The sequence below is a fragment of the Patiria miniata genome, unplaced genomic scaffold, assembly GCF_015706575.1.
Source record: "Patiria miniata isolate m_02_andy unplaced genomic scaffold, ASM1570657v1 HiC_scaffold_3, whole genome shotgun sequence".
Lineage (NCBI taxonomy): Eukaryota > Metazoa > Echinodermata > Asteroidea > Valvatida > Asterinidae > Patiria > Patiria miniata.
In genome coordinates, this window is record NW_024037069.1 from 5,110,508 (window position 1) to 5,134,001 (window position 23,494).

The following is a 23,494-nucleotide window of genomic DNA, read 5'->3' on the forward strand; positions in this document are numbered from 1 at the left end:
CAGGTCTTTGTCATGCAAATTAGGAACGTGATCCACGGTTGCACCAAGTATTCACGTAAATTCAAATATCTAAGATTATGTTTTCTAAATGAAACAACATTTAAAAGGGAATATACCACATTTGCTATTTGCTGTAATTTTCAGAAATTGGTGGATGTGGGGGGTTGGTATTTTATAGCAAATATTGTTACATTGACTTGTTTGAAGTTTTGTGTTCGTAGATGCTGGAAAACCAAGAAAAACAACCATGTTCCTGTAGTCTGGTTCCCTGGCCCACTTAAGATGTAATGGAGCAATTTATTGACGATGGGGAATTGTAAGGTCAGGGAACCAGTCATACTTGGGTAATCGATTGCAAACAAATGCGAACTAACTAAATATGCTAAACTGGGGCACTATTTGAAAAAAAAAGCCATTTTCTCCAACGCCGGTCAGCCGACCATCGTTGGAAATTGATACAAAAATACTACTTTTCTTTAAAGTGACAGCACACCAGGTGCCATGATTTCACAGGATGCTTTAGACTGTCAATCACTAACAGTCCAGTAAGGTATTTCTCAATAATTTGAAAGTTTTGCTTTTGATGTTTGCAAATGTTGTATATTCCCTATAAGGACATAAAACAATTTCTCCCCCAATAAAGTAAATACGAAATCACAGCCAAGATTAAAACCTAATACATATAGAATCAAAGATTCTGGGTTAAGATGAAAAGTTTTATTTCCGTTTTCATTAAAAAGTAGTTCATGGTCAACTTTTTTTTTAAAGTTCTTAAACCCAACCCTTCCTTATCTGATTTTGATACCAATTTTGTTTAAGCGCACAAAAAATGCCACGTTTGTTAAATTTTGGAAGGTTTTAGAAAAGTTTCCAAGCAAAACGACCCAGGAGGTTCGGGTTTAAGAAAGTTCAAATTCTCACCAAAAAAGGTATGATTTTTTTTTGTAACAACTTATTCATGTCAACACCAACTGTGGCGAAAGATGTACACTGTACATAGGGGTTAATCTCCCATTGCATAAACACATGAAGTTTTCTTTCCTTAACCGACAAATATACATTTTTACACAATGTACAAAATTCATTTTATTTATGTATACAAAATGACCGCAAGTTCTACCCCAGTTCCAAGAGGGTAGAACAAGCCTATTATTTTAGTCCTCCAAAAAGTTGACAATACCGCCTAAAAAAGGCATCTTCCAAAACTGACGATAAAATCCTTTTTTTTTTTCAGTATAAAATTGTAGTCACTTTCTTTTAGTATGAACATTTGGAAGAAGTGTAACCGTCATGTTACATTTCACTGATCCTGATACGAGAAAGAGGAATATATTCGTATTGATGGGGAAAAGAACCGACAAAAAAAAAAAATGGTTTTGCTGATGTAGACTGAAAAATCCTGTTAAATTCTAAAATGATTTCAAATTCATTTAATTGTTTGGAATATGTCATTATTCCAAACAAAAAAGTTGAGAAGGAAAAATCACGGATGGTCACTTTGAAAAAAAAAAAAACGAAAGCAGGAAATTAGGTTACAAAAAATTCACGAATGAGACATCCGCAGAGCCGAAGAGAGACGTTCTAAACTTTCGACAAAAGATTTATTGACGGTTGACAGAGGATGTCAGGAACAATTGCCGTAAAACTTTCCATCTTCATTCTGTCTGACAGATCAGAAACAAATCTGCGAACGGTTTGTCTTTTCCTTTTGGGGAACGGTCGTGCTTTTTCTTTTGGGGGAAGTCTTTCCGGAGTACGTCGCGGTGACTTATGTCATCTGTTGTCGATAAATCCGCATTAAAAAAAATAATCTTTTGTGATGACGTCGGGCTTGTTGCATCTCAATCACTGTCAGATCCCCCTAGGGCGTTGGACTTTTTCCTCTTCTTCGCTGGTTTAGGTTTGCTGCTTGAGATATCGTCGTCCTGGGAACAAGAAACCACAAGAAAAAAAAAATCAAGAAGAATAGAAAGAAATCAGGTTTATCAGAACTGACATCTTTGATTTCCCTGAGCGTCTTTCCTAAGGGACGACGCACTGATGTATATATTGACTAATGTCTCGTCAAGTGTTGCCGGCTGTTATGCGTTTAACCGGTTGGTTTGACAAGAACTTTCTTTTTTTTCAGGGTTTAGTGAAACAATGGGTTAGGTGAGCTTAACTTGCCAAGAGAGACTTCAATATTTACTAAACTTATTTTATTCACTCCTTTCTGTTGTTGTTTACATGTTTGTTTGTTTATTCACTTTGTTTCCTAAATATCTACCCACCCTGAAGAAATTAGAAAAAATTATGGTACACTGGAACGTCGCTATGGGCTCCATGCGCCAACAAAAGAGGGCGCCCTTGTACCTAGCAACGACGTCCCATGGGCGGGAATTAGCTGGTTGACGTGCAACGTTCCTTGTGTGTGACGCACGTACACCGGGGGATTTGTACTACATGTATGTACACGCAGTGGTACGGCCGCGCGTCGCAGCAAAACTGCAGTCAGGCAAGATGGCGTCGGTCGGTCACCCCCAACTGTACTTTCTTTGCCGGTGAGGGGATTCTTGTGAATGGAGCGGATACTGAACACCGCTATAAGGAACACCGCAATACCGAACATTGTGCTTGGCTCCCGACTTTTGATTACAAAATTTACTGAACATTGGTGCTGAAAATGTCAACAGAGGAGCGACAAGTTGCTGTTATTTCACCAAGGAATAGAAGGGGAAAGCCACCCATTGCTGTAGGTAGTAAGCTCAAAAACTGTGTAATTACTTAATTCAGTAGTCGGCACGTGTTCAGAGTCATCTTTCAGTAACTACCAGGGCGTGCAGGGTGAAGTTCTGAAGGGGCTATTTATTGAAAAGTGAGTACCGGAGCACCGGCAGCTTAAAATCGCTATACCGAACGATCACTATTACAAACAATTTCTGTGGATTCAGATTGAATAGCCAGCTACTTTGTTATGAACAAAATCATTTTTCTCTACAAGCCTGTAAAAATCTAGAACCAAATTTCCACTTTTTCATAATAAATTACCAGGATTGTGAAAACTTTTTTAACAACCACACCAACTGCTGCGGAAATAACTACGCCAAAACTGCAAGCATGTCTGCAAAGTTTCAGCAGATATTTTTACGTTCTAATGAATACGATCCTAGTAGAAAAATTCACCGAGTTAAACAAAAAAATCCTGACCTGATCTGATTCTGAGGATGATTCCACGTCATTCTGCGGTGCCTTCCGGTTCTTAGGGCTAGATGAACCTGGTGACCTCCGCGTGACTCGACTCCGCGTCGTCCGCGATGTCATATCGTCTAGATCCTCTATCAGCCCAAACAGATCGCTATATCTGAAAAAGAGGTGGAGAAAAGGGAAGGATATAAGTGTTGTGTTCTGCCCACCCAGCGCTAATGACCAAAAAAAAAAAAAACCCTCGCCTATTTTTATTTCCTTGTGAAGCATTGGCACACAATGTGGCACGTACTCTAGCAATTTGTCTTTCATGACGGAACGGCAGTGAATGATTGATAACTCCCGATGCTTGTAGGCGCCGGTCTAGGAGCAGATGTTTCTGATATTTACAGGTTTGCGGCCTCCAAAGCAAAGAGTGTTGCTCTAACTTTAGCCACTTAAATCTTGGCAGTATGAAAGGTAATATACAACATTTGCTTTTGCTGTGATTTTCAGAAACGGACGGATTTAGGGGTTAGGATTTTACAGCAAATATTGTTACACTGACCTATTTAAAGTTTTGTGATCATAGATGCTGGAAAAACCAAGAAATACAATGCTGTTCTTGTAGCCTGGTTCCCTGACCCTACTTCAGACAAAAGGGAGCTATTTATAGATGTCGGGGAATTGCACCCGCTCACGGATGTGTTACCAGTTGTAAACCAAATGTGGACTAACTAAATTTGGTAAATTGGGGGCAGTATTTGAAAAAAAGTCTAATATGAATGAACTAATTATGTATGAAGGCAAAAAAATTGGGCATGGAGAAAAATAGGCAGGCACCTGTTTGCATTTGTACATTAATGAGTAAAACAGTACAGTAAACTAGACTGAAATGGACACAGCATGGAGCCAGATTAAAAACGGTGTCCAAATATTCATCTAACACTCAGGGATGTTTCATTGGTTCACTGTTGGCACAAGTTAAGCCTCATTCGCAAATCTACTCAATTGTATTTCCCTGGTACCCTGAATGAAAATAGACAGGTGCTTGTCTGTAATCTGCACAGTAATGGAATAGCAGTATAGGAAACTAGACCATAATGGACACTGACAGTTTCCCTGGTGCCCTTCAACTCTTTCCTATGTTGAGTGACTTACTTCATTTTCTGGGCGTCGGTGCATGCACTCTGTATTGTCTGTAGTCCGAGTAACACGGCCTCCTGACTGAAAACTGGACGAAGAAAATAAATCAATATAATCAAATTCATGAAAAGAGGCAATCCAGTGACATGACACTGAAGATTCCGTTAGCGAAAAAGATCATTATTCGTCAAGCTTTGCTGTAACTGGTACAATAATACGGAACAATTTGCATGTACAGTTGAGAACCATGACTTCTCTAACCTCATTCAAAACTGAGCTACATAAAACGTTCAGTCAGTAATATTTCTGCAAATATGTATTGTTTTTGCTGTCTTCACTGGTTATACAAATCTACATGTAAATATGTGCTGATCTACTGAGTTAACAAACTTGGTTGCTATATTAATAAGGAGCCGGATAGGATTTTCCCCGTGTTGTCTGAGTCTCCCAAAAGGGTTTTTCGCTGTTTTTTCCGCCCCTATCGTAATCAGCGAACGTATTTCCTTGATGTCACAAGATATGTCCAAATTCTTTGTGTTCACCGAATTCACTTTATAGTAAAGCCTAATAGCGATGTTGTTTCACACATGTAGTTGTAATAGGTTTAACCCTAACCGCCCTGAATCCTTCAAAATCCTCTTTGCCAAAGTGGAGGAATTTGGAGGATTGAGGTTACATGGCAAAAGTGCGTTACTGATTTCGTAGGATGCACTTTGTCAAGGTCTTGGGCCGGACCTTCTTTTGTTTTTTGCTCAGCCATGCATAAATATAAGGCCTGGATTATGCTTGAAATCCTCCGTACTGCTCCAGGATGTCACTGGCTCTGCCTCAACATATTGACAGTCACTGCTGCAGGATTTTGCAGGATTCAGGCAGTGGTCACCGCTCCACGGACCATATTCAAGAAATAGTGGAGGAATTTGCAGGATTGAGGCTATATGCTATTTTTCCATGAGGCCAATTGGAGGATTTTGCAGGATTGAGGCTACATCCTAGCAAAAAGGCCTAGGGAGTTAGGGTTAACCCTTTCATTACCACATTGTTTATTGACTTGGCTCTCCCCAGGACCAAATTGATTGCTCAGTCATGCGGAAATCACTAGAGCGTGAACAAAATGACCACAAGTGGAAAACTACCTTTTTTTCAACCCAAGGAGTGGTTAGAATCATAGGTGTTGTATGTAAAGTTTGTTCCTTGAAACTTGCTCTTTTATGCGATGTAAAAATGAAGCCCATATGTGCAAATATAGGAAAGTTATGCCTTTTTGTTCATCTGGTTCCATTTATCAAACTGCAAGCCATTTCACCACATGACCAAATGGCACTCCATACCTCAAATTGTGCGTGGATACTTCTGAAGCACTTTTCTCAATTTTTTGTAATGGAAACACTATGAATAAACTACACCATTAGAACGATCCGAAAACACTCTTTCAGCTGGTATATGGTTGATGTATGGGCGGCCAAACATATCAACATGCCGCCTTTCTGAAAAGTAGTAAATATATCTGTGTTGAGGGTGTTCTGCGTGTGGTTTCCTGGTCGACTAAAGTCGCCCATGGGAATCAGCAGGGGGGTAGTTCTTGTCGACAAAAGTCGCTCATGGTAAGGAAAGGGTTAATTCAATTTGTTTTTAATTGGCATATTAATTAGCATAATCAATAATAATGACTCACACATGGATTGTCTGATGGCGGATGTTTGCCGTAGTGCCTCTAGGTGGCCAAGAATCTGGTCAGGTGAAGGGATGTTGGAGGGCTTGCTCGTTTGTCTGAAATCAAACAGATGGAGTGAATTGGAAACAAAATTTGCACCCAAAAAACGTTTTTTCTTAAGGCCTATTCAGACTAGACAAATCTCAGGGTTGACGCGGGGTTGAAAACATGCAGCATTTCACACTTCAAAATTTTCAACCCTGCGTCAACCCTGAGATTGATTTTGCCCCGGGTTGAACTCAACCCTGCTCCAGACCAGGGTTGAGATTTTTACCCGGGTTAAAACTCTCGCCAGGGTTAAAAAAGCAGTAACTGAGGTACAAAACAAGTGTGAAACGATGCGGGGTTGAATGCAGGGTTGCAAAATTAAAAACTCTACCCGGGCAGCAATGGGTTCACCCAGGGTTGAGTTCAACCTGGGTTGAGAGGCTCCAGTGTGAAAAGGGCTATATATATACGTACATTGCAAAGTTGACTTTTACCAAAAATTTGACCCATCAGAAGAAACAGCAAACGTGACTACACAGCGTGTCCCAATAAACATTGTGCATGAAGAAATCGCTGATTTTCTCAAAAGTTGGTCAGGCTAGCTAATCAAATTTCATAGCATTTTCAAGCCTATGGTCTTGTTTGTAATTGGTAAAAAAAATCAAGAAAATCCAATGATGCAAAACAGAGATATCTTTGTTTTGGTAAGGCTATGTATTTTTGGACCTGCATAACGTAATTTCCACACTTAGTATAAATTTGCTGGTACATGTACATGTATTAAACCTATTATTGGGTTTGATATGTGTTACGCAGTGCTTGAAATACTGCATGGCCTTTATGTAAAAAGATTTCATTTGTAAATAAATAAAAGAAGAAACAGCATAGCTAGAGGTATTTATTTGATTGTTCATCGAAGGAGATTATTCAAAAGCATGTGGTAACTGCTCTAATTGCAAATTACTTGAGAGTCAACGTTGTATAGCCCCTTCTGACGTTCTTTGTTAACATGCTTAACTACAGGATTCTAATTGTTCAGGAGGAAAATAATATAGCCTTACAAAATCAACGATATCTCTGGTTTGCATTGATGGATTTTCTTGATGTTTTCACCACTTATAAACAAGACCATAGGCTTTAAAATAATATAACATTTGATAAGCTAGTATGACCACCTTTTGAGCAAATCAGCGACTTCTTCACGCACAATGTTTATTGGGACGTGCCGTATGAAACAAAACCACCAAAAAAACCCACAAAATTGAAGCTGCATCTTTGTTTGATTTTGCAACTCAGCTGTTTGTTATCAGCTCCCGTTTTAAGAGACACAAAGACGACAAATCTTCACCTTTGTCGTAATCGCTTGGCGGAGGTTGTAGCTCGGACTAGTAACGTCTTGATGAAGTCGGCGAGATGCTGCTCGTCCTGAACGGCCCAGTAGCTCAGGATGGAGGACACGAACCTATCGCCGTCCTTACACGGCCGCAACATCAACGGTTTCAACAGATCAAGGGATATTCTGAAGAGAAGACGAACGAACAGCAGATCTCTTAAACTTTGTCCATGGAATTATTGAGTTTGTTCATGGAATGTGAATTAGATATCACTAGACATTCGCTGTAAAATTCACCGGAGTTGAACTGTGTTCCACTCTTGCAAATTTGCAGCATTAAAACCTGTCATGATGTCTCGCATTCGCTTTTGCTCGAAAGTTATACCGGCCATCACATTAAAGGGAATGTACAACATTTGCTTTTGCTGCAATTTTCAGAAATGAATGGATTTGGAGGATTAGCATGTTATAGCAAATATTGTTAAACTGACTTGTAGATTCTGGAAAAACCAAGAAAACCAATCATGTTCTTGTAGTCTGGTTCCCTGACCCCACTTAAGATGAAACAGAGCAATTTATAGACTTTGGGGAATTGTAAGGTCAGAGAATCAGTCTAGCAGGCTTGTACCCCTTCACAGGTGTGTAATCAATTGCAAAGAAAATCCGGAATAACTAAATATGAAAAACTAGGAGCAGGTTTTTGAAAAATACAGTTTAAAATATGTGAGCTGATCTGACAAAATGTGAAGTGGTAAGGTCCAAAAAAGCAGGCTGTGAGGATTTAATATAAAAAGATTGAGCAGAAAAAGAACTTTCTAACAGTAAACAACCTGGTGGGTGTCATGTTCAGGCATGCAACTTAGAAGTAACAAAAAAAAAGAGGAAACTCCAATCTTTACAAGACTTTGTACAGTATTTTTCAATTTGTAATGGCATAAGTTTGAAGTGAGAAAAAAGGAAATCAGCTGATCCGAGGAAAAGTTGCATGCCTGCATGTTATTCTAATAGCCAGATCTAGCAATTATTAAAAAAAACCACCAAAAAAACGAGAATCGATCTTCAACGGAAGATGGTTGCAAATGAAACCCGGATGTAAGGGGCGATTCAGAATAGTCAATGCTTAAAAATTTGGATATTTTTTTTGAAATTGTTTTGACCCACCCACCCACCCAAAGTTCGACTTTTAAATATTGAATGACTATTCAATATATCCTATACACTGAAGAACAAAGAAATGCTTCAAATGAAGCAGATATTTTAGGTCAATGGTCTCTCAGCTCAGGAGTTTTCAACAGCAAGGGTAACACCTAGGTTAGTGTCCTTTCACGCAGAGCTTTGATAAATAAACCGTCCAAAACATAAAACTTTCAGGAATTTCAGGCCATAATGCCCCTTTAACCGATAACAATGGAACAGCACAGACATGACAGACATGACAGACGATCTCGAAGAGACCCCTGAGTATTTTAGGGTTTTCCCCCCTTCTTCTTGTAACAGACAGAGTCTTAAAGGCTTTTCTGGGGGTAAATTCAATCTTCAACAGCTGAGATATACCAACACAGTTAACTAAACTGATAAACGCAAGACGCCAGGCGGGAAAAAGTTCGCTCGTCACAAGTTCACGTTTCTCATTAATGAAATTATATCGACTTCCTCCATTTTATTACAAACAGAGGAAGCGTGATGCGGGATAAGTTAGTCCTGTGGAAGGAAAAGGGGCCAACAGACGGAGGACATGTGCCACCTTGGGCAAAAACGAGGGAACAACAAGTTATTCTAAAATTTTGGGGCCCGTTTGACCCCAACTTTTGCCCTTTGTAAGCACCGTGACGTGGGATAAGTTAGTTCTGGGGAAGGAAAAGGGGCCAGCAGACGGAGGGCATGTGCCACCTTGGACAAAAATCAGGGGAACAACAAGTTATTCGAAAATTTTGGGGTCTGTTTGACCCCAACTTTTGCCCTTTGTAAGCCCCGTGACGTGGGATAAGTTAGTTCTGGGGAAGGAAAAGGGGCCAACAGACGGAGGACATGTGCCACCTTGAACAAAATCGAGGGGAACAACAAGTTATTCTAAAATTTTGGGGTCCGTTTGACCCAACTTTTGTCCTTTGTAAGCCCCCGTGCGGATACTTGAAAAGGTCAAGCAAATGCGGAGGAAATATTTCTCATCCGATCGGCCAAACCACAAATGATATTGTCAAATATTTTTTTAGGAAAACGGTTTTCATCTTTTGACAAACAACAGAGACAGAATGAATGACCTGATTAGTTTTCGAGGCAGATCACAGACGTCGGTACTTTTTCCTGGATTGTGTTACCAACGAAACAATTCTATGTCAAATTTTGTTCGGGGGGGGGGGGGGGGGGGGTCAGTCACAATTTCAAAACATATATTATATCGATTTATGAAGTTCTGAGAGTTTCAAGGCATTGGGAAAGTTTCTGAAATGATTTGTAAAGTTTTAAAAGTTGTACAAAAATACAGTAACTGTTTTGGGTTTAGCGCGTTCCAACCACCCATCCAATGCCACTGGTGGTTTCAAATCGCTCACAAAACTCTGTGAAGGAAATACATGCTTGCAAGGCATTGTGGGTATAAATACTGCAATGATCAATGTACGACCCAGTTCAAACGAAATTCGTCCAGTGAGTGCTCAAACAGGGGCCGTATCATAAGTCCGACGCCTCATAGGTCCGACGCCTCATAAGTCTGAAATTTCGGACTTATGAGGCGTCGGACTTATGAGGCATAAAATTCATTTATTCCACCTCATAAGTCCGACGCCTCATAAGTCCGACGTCGGAAAAACGAGGCGTTTAAGTTGTCGGACTAACGAGACGTTGGAGCTATGAGGCATCGGAGCGATGAGGCGTCGGACTTATGAGGCGTCGGTCCTATGGCCATGCCCCCCCCCCCCTTCCCCAAAACGAACCCATTTTTTTTTTAAGTGACGTCGCAATAAAGGTAGGCACTGCGTACACCAACACCTTTTCATCAAAATAATTTGGTTTAAGTGGTCAGAAATTGCCTCAGATCGCACAACAGAGCATCTAAAATCCAATCATTTTTTTTGACCCACTTTATGGGGACCAACTTTTTTGGCCCCCCCCCCCCCCCAGAAATAATTGTGTTCTGGATCTGCCCTTGCCCGACCTCGATGAACCCTACTATCAAAATTATCCACCACCTTAAGCTTTTTATAAAATCCCTTTGTCACAATAATCGCACGATCACTGTTTTGTCTTGATTCTAATCAGGCGAGGAATTCCCCCACCTCCCTCTGATAATCTGTTCCACCTCAACGCGACCAATAAATCTTGAAGTACAGGAAACGGCTATCAAATTTATTCTGTACACATGGGTCATGGTTCAAATCGGGGTTCTAACGAGCCCCAGACAGTTCGCACAGGTGGTCTGGTTTCGGACTCGCAACTGAGGTGTTAAGAACATGATGGTGTATGTCACGTCCCCCCCCCCCCATCCCCCCCCCCGGGGTTGCACCAGCAGGGAATTAACACCTTGCGCCGGTTGGTGCCATGACTTGAACTTCCCATTGCTTGCTAGTGTCATACCAGAATCTTTGTTGTTTTGATTTTTGCACGCTCATAAAAAAGAGATGATTTCAGCCAGAGGGCGCTTTCTAATTTACTTTTGAGGCTTCAATTTTTTAAAGAGGTTGAGGAATGCTGAAAGTCGTTTTTTTTTTTTATTATTGTAGAGTAGACCCATATATATCATAATGACAAAGTCCCATTCTTTTGTAATGTGCGTTTATATGTTTATAAAACTCAAATTCATCGAGTAATTTGTTGGTCGGCGAGCGCATAATTGAAATCAACAGTCGTCGGGTTCTTCGTAAAATGAGAAAAATCGTGACGTAATAAACAGGACTCGTTTATACTACGCTGCATCGGGAGTCCTGTTTATTACGTCATGATTTACTATGTTTTGTTTGCTGCCCCCAACGACGACTTTTACACAAATTGCACGTTCGGGTCGAAACAGGACCTGAAAAACAGCTCTCAAAAGTACCTTTTGTACTCATTTCATGACAGACACAATAGTCGTTTTTATTTCATCACACCATAGGCTACATATACCCGAAAAATGACGGAAATGTCTTCGAGCATTCCACAACCTCTTTAAGCTCTGGCAGGAGCTTCTATATATGTCACTTGGTGTCGGTCCATCTGTCTGTCTGTCTGTCTGTCTGTCTGTCTGTCTGTCTGTCTGTCTGTCTGTCTGTCTGTCTGTCCCCAAAAATTGACCAAAAATAATTGACTAATTGACCAAATGCCATGCCATGGTCATACAATGCTCTGTCACTGACAGTTTCGGAATAGCGATTTTGTTTCGATCGATGCGCATATATTTTGCATATTATGTCTGTCCCCGAAAATTGACCAAAATATATGTTTCCCACAAAATCTAAATACCAAATTTTAATTTAAAAAAACAAAGAACAAAAATCAAGTCACGTGGTATTTATCACAAATCGCTATAAGTCTAGGTATACATCTGAAGTATGGTGTTCCATACGTGCCATCGGTGTCGCATTTTTGGGTGTCGCATTTTTAAACTCTGGCAGGGATCATTTTGATAGATTTTCTGCAAGACTTTCACGCAAGACTTTCATGCAAGACGGCCAGAGCTTATTGTGCACTCGCACTTGTTTATTGATTTGTCACATTAACAAAAATGTTGTCTGCATTATAATAAGCAGAAGTTTCTAAATTCTGAGGCTGTAAAGTTTTTCTAACTCACTCTCGGACATAACTGAGCAACAACACTATATCACTATTACATCAGAAAAGGCCGATACCCAAGATTAAACTAATTACACCCAAAAATGAAACTCTTATCCAAAATTAGCTTTTAGGACGATGACTTTGATTTGATTTCAATGTGCAAAGGACCATTTCCCATGTTGAATGTAGAAATAAGAAAAAAACAAAACCACAATTTTTGTCGGGTAATTTAACCTCGATACAGAAAAATAAGATTGTATGTTGTCATTAGTTATCTTTATACTACCCTCCTAACACATACTGTATATTTTAGGGTTGTCAACATAAAGCGAAGGGGAAATGAAAATTTGTTTCTGGTATTTCATCAACACTTCTTGCCACTTTTTTAAAGGTAATTATACAACATTTGCTTTTGCTGTAATTTTCAAAAATGGATGGATTTTGGGGTTATTATTGCAAAGGAAATATTGTAACACTGACTTCTTGGAAGTTTTGTGTTCGTAGATGCTGGAAAAACCAAGAAAAATAATAATGTTTCTGTGGTCTGGTTCCCTGACCCCACTTATGATGAACGGAGCAATTGATAGACGTCGGGGAATCGTAAGGTCAGGGAACCAGTCTAGCTAGCTTGAACCCATTTGTACATGTAGGTATGTAATGGATGAAAAACAAAATGCTGACTAACTAAATATGGTATACTGGGGGCAGTATTTGAAAAAAGCCAGTTTTTTTCAACGCTGGTCGGCCGACCAGCGTTGAAGTTACCGTAATTTTCGGAATATAAGCCGCGGCTTATACGTTGATTTTGCCCATGAAAATGTTTACTGCGGCTTATACACAGGGCGGCTTATACGCCGAGCCTTGAAGAATAAAAATGAAATTCACATGTGTATTTAATGTACTGGTATAAGAAGAGATATGTTGCTGAAATGAATTATCAATTAAGAAAGTCATTAACGAACCGAAACCACATGCCACGTAAAGGTGCCGAGCGGTAAAAAGTACGGTGAAAGCTGTCTTCGATCGACGCTTGCAACAAGCTGTACGTGATTCTAGTGCTGTATATATATGCTGCATGCAGCATGCTTTCCCTAGCGGACCACACCATTTGAGGTAATATAGGGGTGTACTATCTTGGAAACAATAATTACCAACATTTCCGCTGTTTAAAAAAAGAAAAAAAGACGACTAATTCTTTTTATGGTGTTTGAAACATTTCTTTATTCGATAATCAGTTGTTCAACGTCAAAATATAATTTTTGTACTTGAAATGTATTCAAGAAACGATGTTAACCTCAAAACAGGGACTATATCACCCCTTACAAAATTAATGGATTCGTCCATGAAAATGGCAGCATCGCTTTGACTATTTTCGAAGAAAGTTACGATCGAAACTTGAATACTGCTCGTTAGTTATCACAAAAATTTGATAAGTTTTGAGATAAAAACGGACCTGTATATTTTTAGGGCAAAACAAATCAGCATCTGTTGCCACAAAGCAAGATTTGTACGTAGCGCTCCAGTCAGACAACACACGCAATGGGGGAAAATCACGGTGGGTTGCATACTCTCTCACGTGCAGCAGGAAAATGTTGTCATAGCCGGGCGATGTATTAACTTTTACGGCCGGGGACCAGACGGGGCAGCCGGCAGCAATTCCCGGTGTTTATTTCTCATCATCAATTTCCACATTTGTTTGTGAGAGTATCGATTGTAAATGATTTGATACAACTTTTGTGGCCCTTTTTATAGCTTCTGTAGTGTAAATGGAACTGGTTCAGAGCATTTTGGCTAGAATTTGGAGGCCTTACAAAATTGAAACCGCTGCCGTAGGTGCGGCTTATACGCCGGTGCGGCTTATACGCCGACTTCAAATCTCAATTTGCAGATTTTTGCGTGCTGCGGCTTATACGCCGTGCGGCTTATATTCCGAAAATTACGGTAATACAAAAATACCACTTTTCTTGAATATGACAACACACCAGGTGCCACGATTTTACAGGATTAGTCCAGTTAGGTATTTCATAATCATCTGGTAGTTTTGTTTTTTGATGTTTGCAAATGTTGAATGTTCCCTTTGAACACAAATTTGAGCACTTTTTTAAACATTAAGCATGCACAAAAGACGAAGAACTGCTTTACCTCATAACAACGGACAAAAGTTATGTGTGACATGACGTGAGACGCAATATGAGGTAGATGATTGATGGCTCAATTAGACTCAAATATGCCCACGGGACGAAGATCGGAGCCTGCCCATTATGCCCCGCCCGATATGCCACGCCCAGTCTCGACAGCCACACCCTAAAACCTTGATTAAGCAACCTCGTCCCCAGGGTGTTGAGCAGTACGCACCCACCACTACCTGCTCTCTCACCCTGGTATTGGATCAATTGCATGTGCAAACAGTTTGAACACGTATGCAAAAGAGGAATAGTCTGGTGCCTGCACGTGCGTTACATTACCGTTTGTTTCTACATGGGGGTAAAACCCGCATCAATTTGTTGCGGTGTGAGTTACAAAAACATGATTGTTTTCAAAGTTAAAATGGTACAATCTTATCCCGCCAATATGCAGTATCACGTTTCATGTTAATATGAGAAATTTGGAATGGAAAGGAGTACTTTTGAGCAGGCGTGGACGTTATTATTGCAATGATCATGAAAACACGTAATACACGTTGAAATTACAACACCAACTACACGATATAAATCCATTACTAGCCAATTGCAGTATCGAATCAGGATACAGGAAGAAAGTTTCCTATTCAGGGCTTACTATTGGAAACGAGGTTGGAAATAAAGTAGGCACTGGGGACGAGGTTGCCTTAAAGGACCCTTCTAACGATTCGACTGTGTCCCAAATTCGAAGTAAGTTTCTGGTAGCTAGACAACTTCTGAAGCCCCAAGTCAAAATTCTTTGCTGAAAAATTGCTGCTGGGGTAGACAGCTACCAAATGTTTTGATTTTTCAAGAAATTTTCACTCACCTTTCTAGCTTCAACATGAGGAGTAAACTTGCCATGGCTTCGGGGTGTTCTGTAGAATAAAAAATAATACTTTCTATATTGTAGCATACTGAAAATACTGAAAATACTCAAAATTCAATTTAATGGAAAAGAAGAAATATATCACTGCCCTAATAAGATTCCCATAACAAATTGAGGCAAATGTGCAATGCCCATTATTATTAAGAAATCACTTTTATATTAATTGGGGAATAACAGTGTGAGGACTAGGTCTTCACTGCGTGGTAATGACCGGGTTGGGGGATGGCCGCTGTTAATGGACGGAGCCCATTAATAAATACTTTTTTAATGAAATAAACAGTTAAAATGCTCCAAATGTTGTGACTTTTCTTTCGTTTTTTTTTTCCCCGGACTTTTTGTGTTCATGTTCAAGGGCCATATTTTAGCTCATGCATGGTACCCTGTCTCTTCAATATGCATTGTTATTATCATCCTAGCCTAGGTTGGGGGACGTCTTCTTTGCATTATGACTGACGTCCAGGGTATGAACTTCTGCTGCCATAGCGAACAAAATTACAACAATTTTTTTCTCATATTTTTTACTGACGGAGGAAGCTGGAAGTTCGTTAAATATTCCTTGAGTCCAGAATTACAAAGATGCTCGGTTTAGAAAAGGTAAATATGTCCATGGGCGATGTGGTTACAGAAAATAAAACCACAGAAATATCCACGCTTTCGTCGTAAACATTCAGTACGAACATATCGTGTGAAGACTTACGCGCTGTATGCACGCCCTGCATAGCAGCAGTGTTGCATACGGGCGCATATGTCTTCACACGATGGTGGTTGGCTGTATTGTTACAAGCTACTATAGGACTGTTGTATGAATTTCGATATTTTTACTAATTGGACCACGAGCAATCGATCTAGCCCATTTGCGACAACAAAATAATTTTGCCTCTAAATAGGGGCTAAGGCATTAGGAAGACATTGAAATGTCTCCCTAATTCCACATGTCTCCCAAATGTATAACTTATGATGCTAAAATGTCCCCAAAATTTTGTGGTTGTATCGATATGTATAGCGCACATATCGACCAAACAGGATGCCATGGCGCGGTACCAAATTATTACCCCTGCTCACTGGGCCTATAAGGATTATGAGAGAACATTTTAAAACAAACCTTTGTATGTGAGTTTTGGAATGACCGCCACGAATTGATCCACGTCAAGATCGTGGGCTAGGAGAATCTGCCACACGCAGTACTGCTCAAACGTTTCCCATTCTAACGTCGCTTCTGAAAATTAAATAAAAAAATGAGTTCACTCCATCCATGTACTTGTGGGAAATAGAATCATTTAAGGTAAAAACCTGTTAAAGCCAGAGTCCATCATTTGCAGCTATCCCAAAAGTAACTGGCGTAATCATTGTTGAGAAACATACTTGGTTGAAAGATAGTAAGTGGACTAAACTCCCTGTGAAAGCAAAACTCCCTTTCTGGCAAGCTGTCATTTCGAAGAAATCAACGAAAGAAGGCCTTTCCAAAGGTGCGTCTTAAGAAGCACCGTTGGAAATTTGCGTTAGTAGTTCGTTTTTTTTATTCGGCGAAGCGCGCGCAAGCGTTGACACAACGCAAACGCACGCGCGGTTGCTATAATTCGTCGGATCGGTGCGCGACATCGCGTAGCTGCAATCGGCTCAGTGAGAACGTGTCTCGGACGCTGAATTCATGGCCCAATTCAAAACATGATTCAGCAACTTTTGATTTGAAATTGAGATCCTAGAATGTTGTTTTTCTCGAAATATACAGCTGAAGCTGAGCTGAAACTTCATCAGGTTGGTTGTTCAGCACCCTTCTTTAGATTTTGAGCACTTTTGTTGCTTCAAACGAACAAAATGCACAAATTACAAATGATGGACTATACCTTTAACTTGTGAAACGCAATCTCGACATTAAGAGATGCTTAAATTGGAAATCCAATAATTACGACGGTTTCAGTTTGTGAAAACAAAAGGAATGACTCTTGACTTCCATGTCAGTTCATGAAAACCAAAATGACTCGTTGCTAATGATGCAATGGGCATCGCGAGGGGGGGGGGGGGGGGAAGGGGGGCGCTTGCTCCCCCCCTTGGAAAAGCAGGAGAAAAAAAAAAAGGGGGAAAAAAGAAATAAAAAAAGTCATATTGCTGTTAATTTAATGGGTTGGGGGGGGGGCAAATGTCCCTGCCCACCCTTGAAAAATGATAAATTGAGAATATGCTTGAAAAGTACAGGGATTTCAGGGGGAAAATGTGCTTTGCCCCCCTCTAGAAATAAACTCAGGGGCCACCGGGTGTCAGTTTGTGATGTCAGTAACAAATCTGTTGGATTTTCTGAATTTTCTGTGTGAGCAAAGGTTACAAAAAGAATGAAAGTATACCAACTCGAAACAAGCAGATTTTTTTTCAGATTTTGTTTTACCTAAGACTTTTGCGATGTTTTCCTTCTTAAACATCATGAGGTTGCCTTGCATGACATCACAGATCAGATCTTGCAACTGCGAAGACAAAAAAAGTCAAGATGAAACTCAAGATCAAAAGTAATCAAGGTAGAATAAAAACAACAGAACTTTTAAGAGACCGAGAGAATTAAATAAAGTTATAGACTCATTTGGGGACCTCAACAAGCAGCCGTCACTGAAGCAGAACCACGTTTGCACGCAGGTGGTATTCGCGCAGTGGTACAATAATGATTTGGGGCTAATCACTCGCAGCTGAGAAGCTGAATTGCGAAGGACGCGGCTACAACGTGGTCGGGTCAAAGGCATGTAAAGACGTCTTAAGCAGCCGCCATGCGACCCATGTCTGACCACGGAGCACAGCCAGAGATCGAAAGTGTTGATTTTTGCGGAGGGAGGAAAACCGGAGGGCCCGGAGAAAAACCCTCGTGGCACAGGAGAGAACCAACGCACAACTCTACTCACATATGGTCCGAGACAGGAACGAACCAGGGCCACATTGGTGAGAAGCGAGTGCTTTACGCACTAGCCACCCATGCGCGCACTAAACGCGCCAAGGGTTACCGAAATACGTGCAAGCCACAACTTGCAGCGTTCATCCATCTCGTTTTGTTTGCCAAATGAGTCTGTTTCAAACAAAGGTAGATTTTGAGATGCGGAAACAAGAAAGTCAGAATTTCTAAGTCTACATCGGACAAGTAATTGCAGGAGACTAGTTACCTGAGCCGAGTCGACGCATGAAACTATCGTGTGTAGTAAATCGGTACTCTCCGTAGTTGCATCACAAAACTGACAAAAAGAAAACGAAAAAGGATCGAAAACTTTTACGTCAAAATTTCGAAGAATGCAAGAATACGAAAAAACAGACTAAAGAAACGTGCTGTCTTAACAGCATTCACTTCAATTCTAAATTTTACTGAGAAAATTCAAATAATTTTTTGTTTCACGGAAGGGAATATATGGCCTTGAGTAGACTGGTGACCTGTCCTTATATCACACGTGTAAATGAGGGGAGGCAACACCTTCTGTGATTCTGAAAGCTGATTGGTTGCTATGTGCTAGCTGATGTAGCTTTCCTGTCGCCTGATTGGCCAACCGATCACACAGAACGTATAGTGCTTGTTTTTGTCCACGAGTGGATACTCAAACTTGACCCCTACATCTCAGGTCAGTAGGTAAACAACACGCTGGCCGTTATCAGACACTAAATCCGCTGTATAGCCCAAGTCACACATAACAGTTTGAGCTACTAATATACACGGTTTACTAAAAATCAACCAATCACGATGAACTGTAGAGATTCGTGGAGAAATCGACTTTCTAAGAATGCACTACGGATTCAGGACGGATGGCAACAACTGTCGATTACATCGAGGTTTGTCAAGAATATGGACAAACTGGTGAAGAATATCGACGGTATTACTAAGAATAATGACATTAATGCCACGGTTGTCTGCGATTGGGTCACGGATGACCAAGGTTCTCCTACGAATTAAGTGTAGTACAACCTTAGCAGAATCCTAGCATATCCGGGCATATCCATAGGACATTTGTAGCAAATTTCAACAATGAATGAGAAACAAATCTCCAAGAATATGTACAAATAGCCACGAGTAACACTACGACTTAGTACAGTTGTCCCGCGGTTGCACTACGGATGGATTTCCGTGATGTTTACCACGGAAGTTTCGAACAGTTTCAAACTTCCGTAGCCCCTCCACAAATACCCAAGGAAAATGACAGATAATCACGGAGGTACTAAGGATGAATACGGTACTCCCACGGTTTTATCACAAATTTAAAACTGTTGAGATCCATAGGTCCAAACCATAAATGCGTGACTGGGGTTTTAGAGAGTTTCAGGATTTTTATTGTGGGGGGGGGGGGGGGGTTTCTGACCAGACTTACCATTGTGTAGACCGGGGAAACAAGATAACACATCAATCTAACATCTTCTTCAGCACAAGCCTGTTCGGTGAAAAAAGACACAATTGAACATTATTTTTTTAAGATGTGATATGGGTGGTCATCCAGAAAAGTTTGGGTCCAAAATGTGACAATTTGTTCCTGTCAATACTTTGTTGTTTGCCATTCATGTATCATTAAGAATGACTTCAAACAATTTGTATTCGTTGTGTAGGTAGTTTGCTATTCATAATCACTCTTGGAGGATGACTGCATTAAGGAGTGCATCAGAATTATAAAATTATAAATGTCAGATGTAACAGGGACAGAAAAAAAAGTGGACCCCAAATGTATAGAATGAGCCATATGCGTAAGTTTTCCCTATGAGTGGGATAAACCAAACATAAATAATAATATGAGTTTTATAAAGCGCACGTGTCCACTAATATTGGTGCTCAAGGCGCTACATCATTATTACCCTGCTCATTAGGTCAATGAAACATTCCAAAGACAATCTCAGCTCCCTGGGGAGTATACAGCTCGGTGCAACCATTTCAGTACAAAGCAGCTACAATCAATCACAATAACAATCTCTGCCCTCACAGGTACCCATTTACTCCTGGGTGGGGAGAAGCAATGATTGACAAAGTGCCTTGCCCAAGGGCACACGCACCATGACCCCAGGCTGGACTCGATCCCACAACCTGCAGAATTACCCACAGGCCACGAGGCCGCTGCATTCATGTGGTGTCATGCAGTATCACTGAGGTCAGGGTTAAATGCTTGTGTAATCTTACCTTGAAGTCTCGGACTAGACAGGACGTGAGGTCACCGATGCCGGTGTTTCTGCAGACTTCCTCGTACATATGTAGCCGCCTTTCTCCCTGTTTGCTGCTGCTGGTGTTACGAAAAAAATGTATCAAATCAGTGACAGGTTTTTAACGCCCATTCATAAATACCTAAGACAGTTTACCCATTCCCATTGGTCGAGAGCCTGTCACGTGGTCGGTCTTAAACGGATGATAAAGACATGGCTGGCTGGTCTTAAACACTTTTCCAGTGTCACATGAAATTTGGACTCATATGAAATCCAGTGCCTTTACAGTTTTATTGGTTGAACGTTTTTTCCCACTTTCACTCGGAAGGTAACACACGGAGTATTCAGTGTTTAAACGTCAGGGAAGGGCAAAAAACCTAATTTGATTTATATCACCCCGACGCAACAAATTCCATCTTATAATGGTTGAACGTTCACAATCGTTCACGTAGGCATGCGCAATACTACCAGTGAGTCAGTATTGCATAGTCCTCAATTCACAATGCAACGCCCCAGGTGCATTCTGCGCGACATCATGCAGTACGCGCGACGCACGCGCCAATCTCTATAAAAGGAGTTGTTCACCTCTTCTTCGCGAGCTGGACACTCCATTATACAGAGGGGTGTTTAAAAAAAAAACAACAGTAAAATTGTTGAACATCATTGATTTTTTTTTTTATTTTGACTTGTTTTGACTTTTAGACTGAAAAGTTGGATATTTTTACCGAAATGGTATTTATGAATGGGAAGATACGCCTCGGGTAATTATCAGCATTCCAGACTCTAATCAGTCTTAGACATAGGGTTTAATACTGCCTAAGCACAGGATTACCATTTCTTGACTAGCAAAAACAAAAATTCTTGGGGATAAATTATTACCTTGCATGTAAGAAATAGAGTAGGTTATAGCCGATCTGGATTTGTTTCTCGTACATCATGCAGACTAACGTTAGGAGCTGTAACGGACACGAATCCTGCTCAGCGTCCGCGCTCAGATTCCTGTCGAAAGAACAACATGGCGAGCGGTGAATAGGTGGGACTCGAACCATGGACCACCTGACTACAAGTACAGCACCTTAACCATTACAGAAATATGCTCGGCCATGGTGAATTTATACTTGTGGGTGAAAAAAGGCAATTGTGGTAAAGTGTCTTGCCCAAGAACACTAGCACCATGTTCCCCGTCAGGGTTCGAACCCACGCACCTAGGCACATGAGTTAAACACCGTACCCATTGGACCACATCGCTCCACAACAGCCCTTTGGTATCGTTTCGGTTTGCGGTAACACAATGTGGTAATAACTACTGCTTAGATGATATTTAGTTCTGAAAAGAACTTGTCCTGCTTATTATCAACATTCGCTAAGTAGTTTTTGTTCTGAAAAGAACAGTCCTGCTTTAAGTTCCAAAAGAACTTGTCTTTTTGGTTTAGTACTTAAAGCAGGACTGTTCTTATCAGAACAAAAACTACTTAGCGAAAGTTGATAATAAGCAGGACAAGTTCTTTTCGGAACTAAATATCTTAAAGCAGTAGTTATTACCACATGGTGTTACCGCAAACCGAAACGATACCGATACCCCACCATGCAAGGCCTCAAATCTTATAACAGTCCTTTGTTTTTAAAAATTGAAAAAAATAAACTTGCACTTCCTAACATTTCCTGTATCATCTTCAAAACAGAAAACCACAATAGACACCAAAATGTGACTTCAAATCAACGTTTCCTTTTTCCAACCCCCTCCCCCACCCCTCCCCCTTCCATGTCTCATTTTAGGGCGTCAAAGCCTCTTCGCGTCCCGACCCTCTCAATAATCGGATCATTCCTGTCAGCTGTTTCGCGCCGTCAATTTCACCCCTGTCTTTAATTGGGACCGATAATGTGGCCACCCACCGCAAGACCAGACAAAATACATCCGGCATTATGACATCTGCAAAACTTAATCCAATTCTTTAAAAAAACATGTTCATTTCCACGCCCTCTGCATTCACCAGAAAATCCTTTCGTTGAATTTAATTACCTGTGTTGGGATTATTTGCATTAAAAAAAGTGGCTAACATAATTGACAGCGAAAGGTTCAATGACCGAAAACTGTCGTCTGTACTTGCCTGAATATTACACAGATGGGTTTCCCAAGTGAATCTTCCATTGTTCTGTAGAGATAAAAAAAAAAGAAGACTTTACGTAACGAAGGCCTGGCAAAAATGAAAGTGTTAAAACTACAGAAAACTACAGTAGAAACAAGGGCGAATCAAATTTTTTTTTTTTAGTGACGTCGCTTTAAAGGCAGGCACTGCATACACCACCATCTTTTCCTCCAAAAAAGATTGGTCAAAGTGGTCAGAAATTGCCACAAATCGCACCACGAGATCAAAGTCAGATAACTGGAATCCCCGCTTATTTTGAAGTCAAGAGAATGTACATGAATACCCCCCTCAAGTTTTGTTCGGCCAATCCAAAAGAAACCACCGTTGAAACACTCACAGAAAAAGTGTAAAAAAGATTATGAAACTTTTTACGTGAGTCATTTCTGCCCAACGTTTGGATACTGTGCGCACGCTGCCACTGTGATCAGACTACACACAATAACCAGCCCGTAACCGCAGCAATCCTGGCTTTCGAGTAGCCCGACTGCTACTGCTAGCCCAATTGTTTCTTTCGGACCGGCAGTGACTAAGGCACCTTTCGATCGGCTCAACCATGTTGTAGCTCCGCGTCCTTCGCAATTCTGCTTTTCATTCACTCATTCATTAAATGGTTTATTGAATCAATCATGACTTGCAGCTAAGGGCTGAATTGAATATGATTTACAGGTTCTGCTGCAAGTAAGGATGATTAGCCCCCCTCCCCCCCCCCCCCAAGTACAACTTACTCATCTGTGATTTCATCCGGCAATGTTTCACCCGTGATGTCACGTTTGTACAAACTACAGAGGAACGTGGCTAAAGGCCCCGCTATGTCGCTGTCAAAATCATCCTGAAATACAACGACAAAACGCAATCAATCAGGATCAGTTCAGAAATACAGTGCGAGTAAAAAAAATAATAATGCCCTCTATGTTTTCTTAAGAAGTTCTGCATGTAGCGCTTTTCAGATCTAAGATATAAAAGCCCAATTATTAAGCTTTCTTTTAGTGAAAGAATCATTTAAATCGCTCATGTACTTTTCCAGTTAAGGAATTTTGAACACAAACACCATTTTTTTAACCTTGTCCA

At 40.6% G+C, this 23,494-nt stretch overlaps 1 protein-coding gene across 2 annotated transcripts in view; it reads right to left on the reverse strand.

Moving 5' to 3' along the window:
- Positions 1–695: 695 nt before the first annotated feature.
- The window catches only part of LOC119737865 (integrator complex subunit 3-like), a 46,891-nt gene continuing 24,092 nt past the window's right edge, over positions 696–23,494 (reverse strand). The window contains exons 19-32 of one of the 2 annotated variants that reach the window (XM_038212495.1): positions 23,152–23,255; positions 22,388–22,432; positions 21,159–21,278; positions 20,260–20,356; positions 19,466–19,525; positions 18,278–18,346; positions 17,521–17,596; positions 16,243–16,356; positions 15,081–15,129; positions 7,359–7,529; positions 5,984–6,078; positions 4,324–4,396; positions 3,187–3,340; positions 696–1,925 (exon numbers count right to left, since the gene is read on the reverse strand). In XM_038212495.1, coding sequence (XP_038068423.1) covers positions 1,842–1,925; positions 3,187–3,340; positions 4,324–4,396; positions 5,984–6,078; positions 7,359–7,529; positions 15,081–15,129; positions 16,243–16,356; positions 17,521–17,596; positions 18,278–18,346; positions 19,466–19,525; positions 20,260–20,356; positions 21,159–21,278; positions 22,388–22,432; positions 23,152–23,255 — 1,311 coding nt within the window. In that variant the 3' untranslated portion in view covers positions 696–1,841. Of the gene's footprint in view, positions 1,926–3,186; positions 3,341–4,323; positions 4,397–5,983; positions 6,079–7,358; positions 7,530–15,080; positions 15,130–16,242; positions 16,357–17,520; positions 17,597–18,277; positions 18,347–19,465; positions 19,526–20,259; positions 20,360–21,158; positions 21,279–22,387; positions 22,433–23,151; positions 23,256–23,494 lie in introns of both variants that reach the window. The other variant, XM_038212494.1, reaches the window with a different exon arrangement.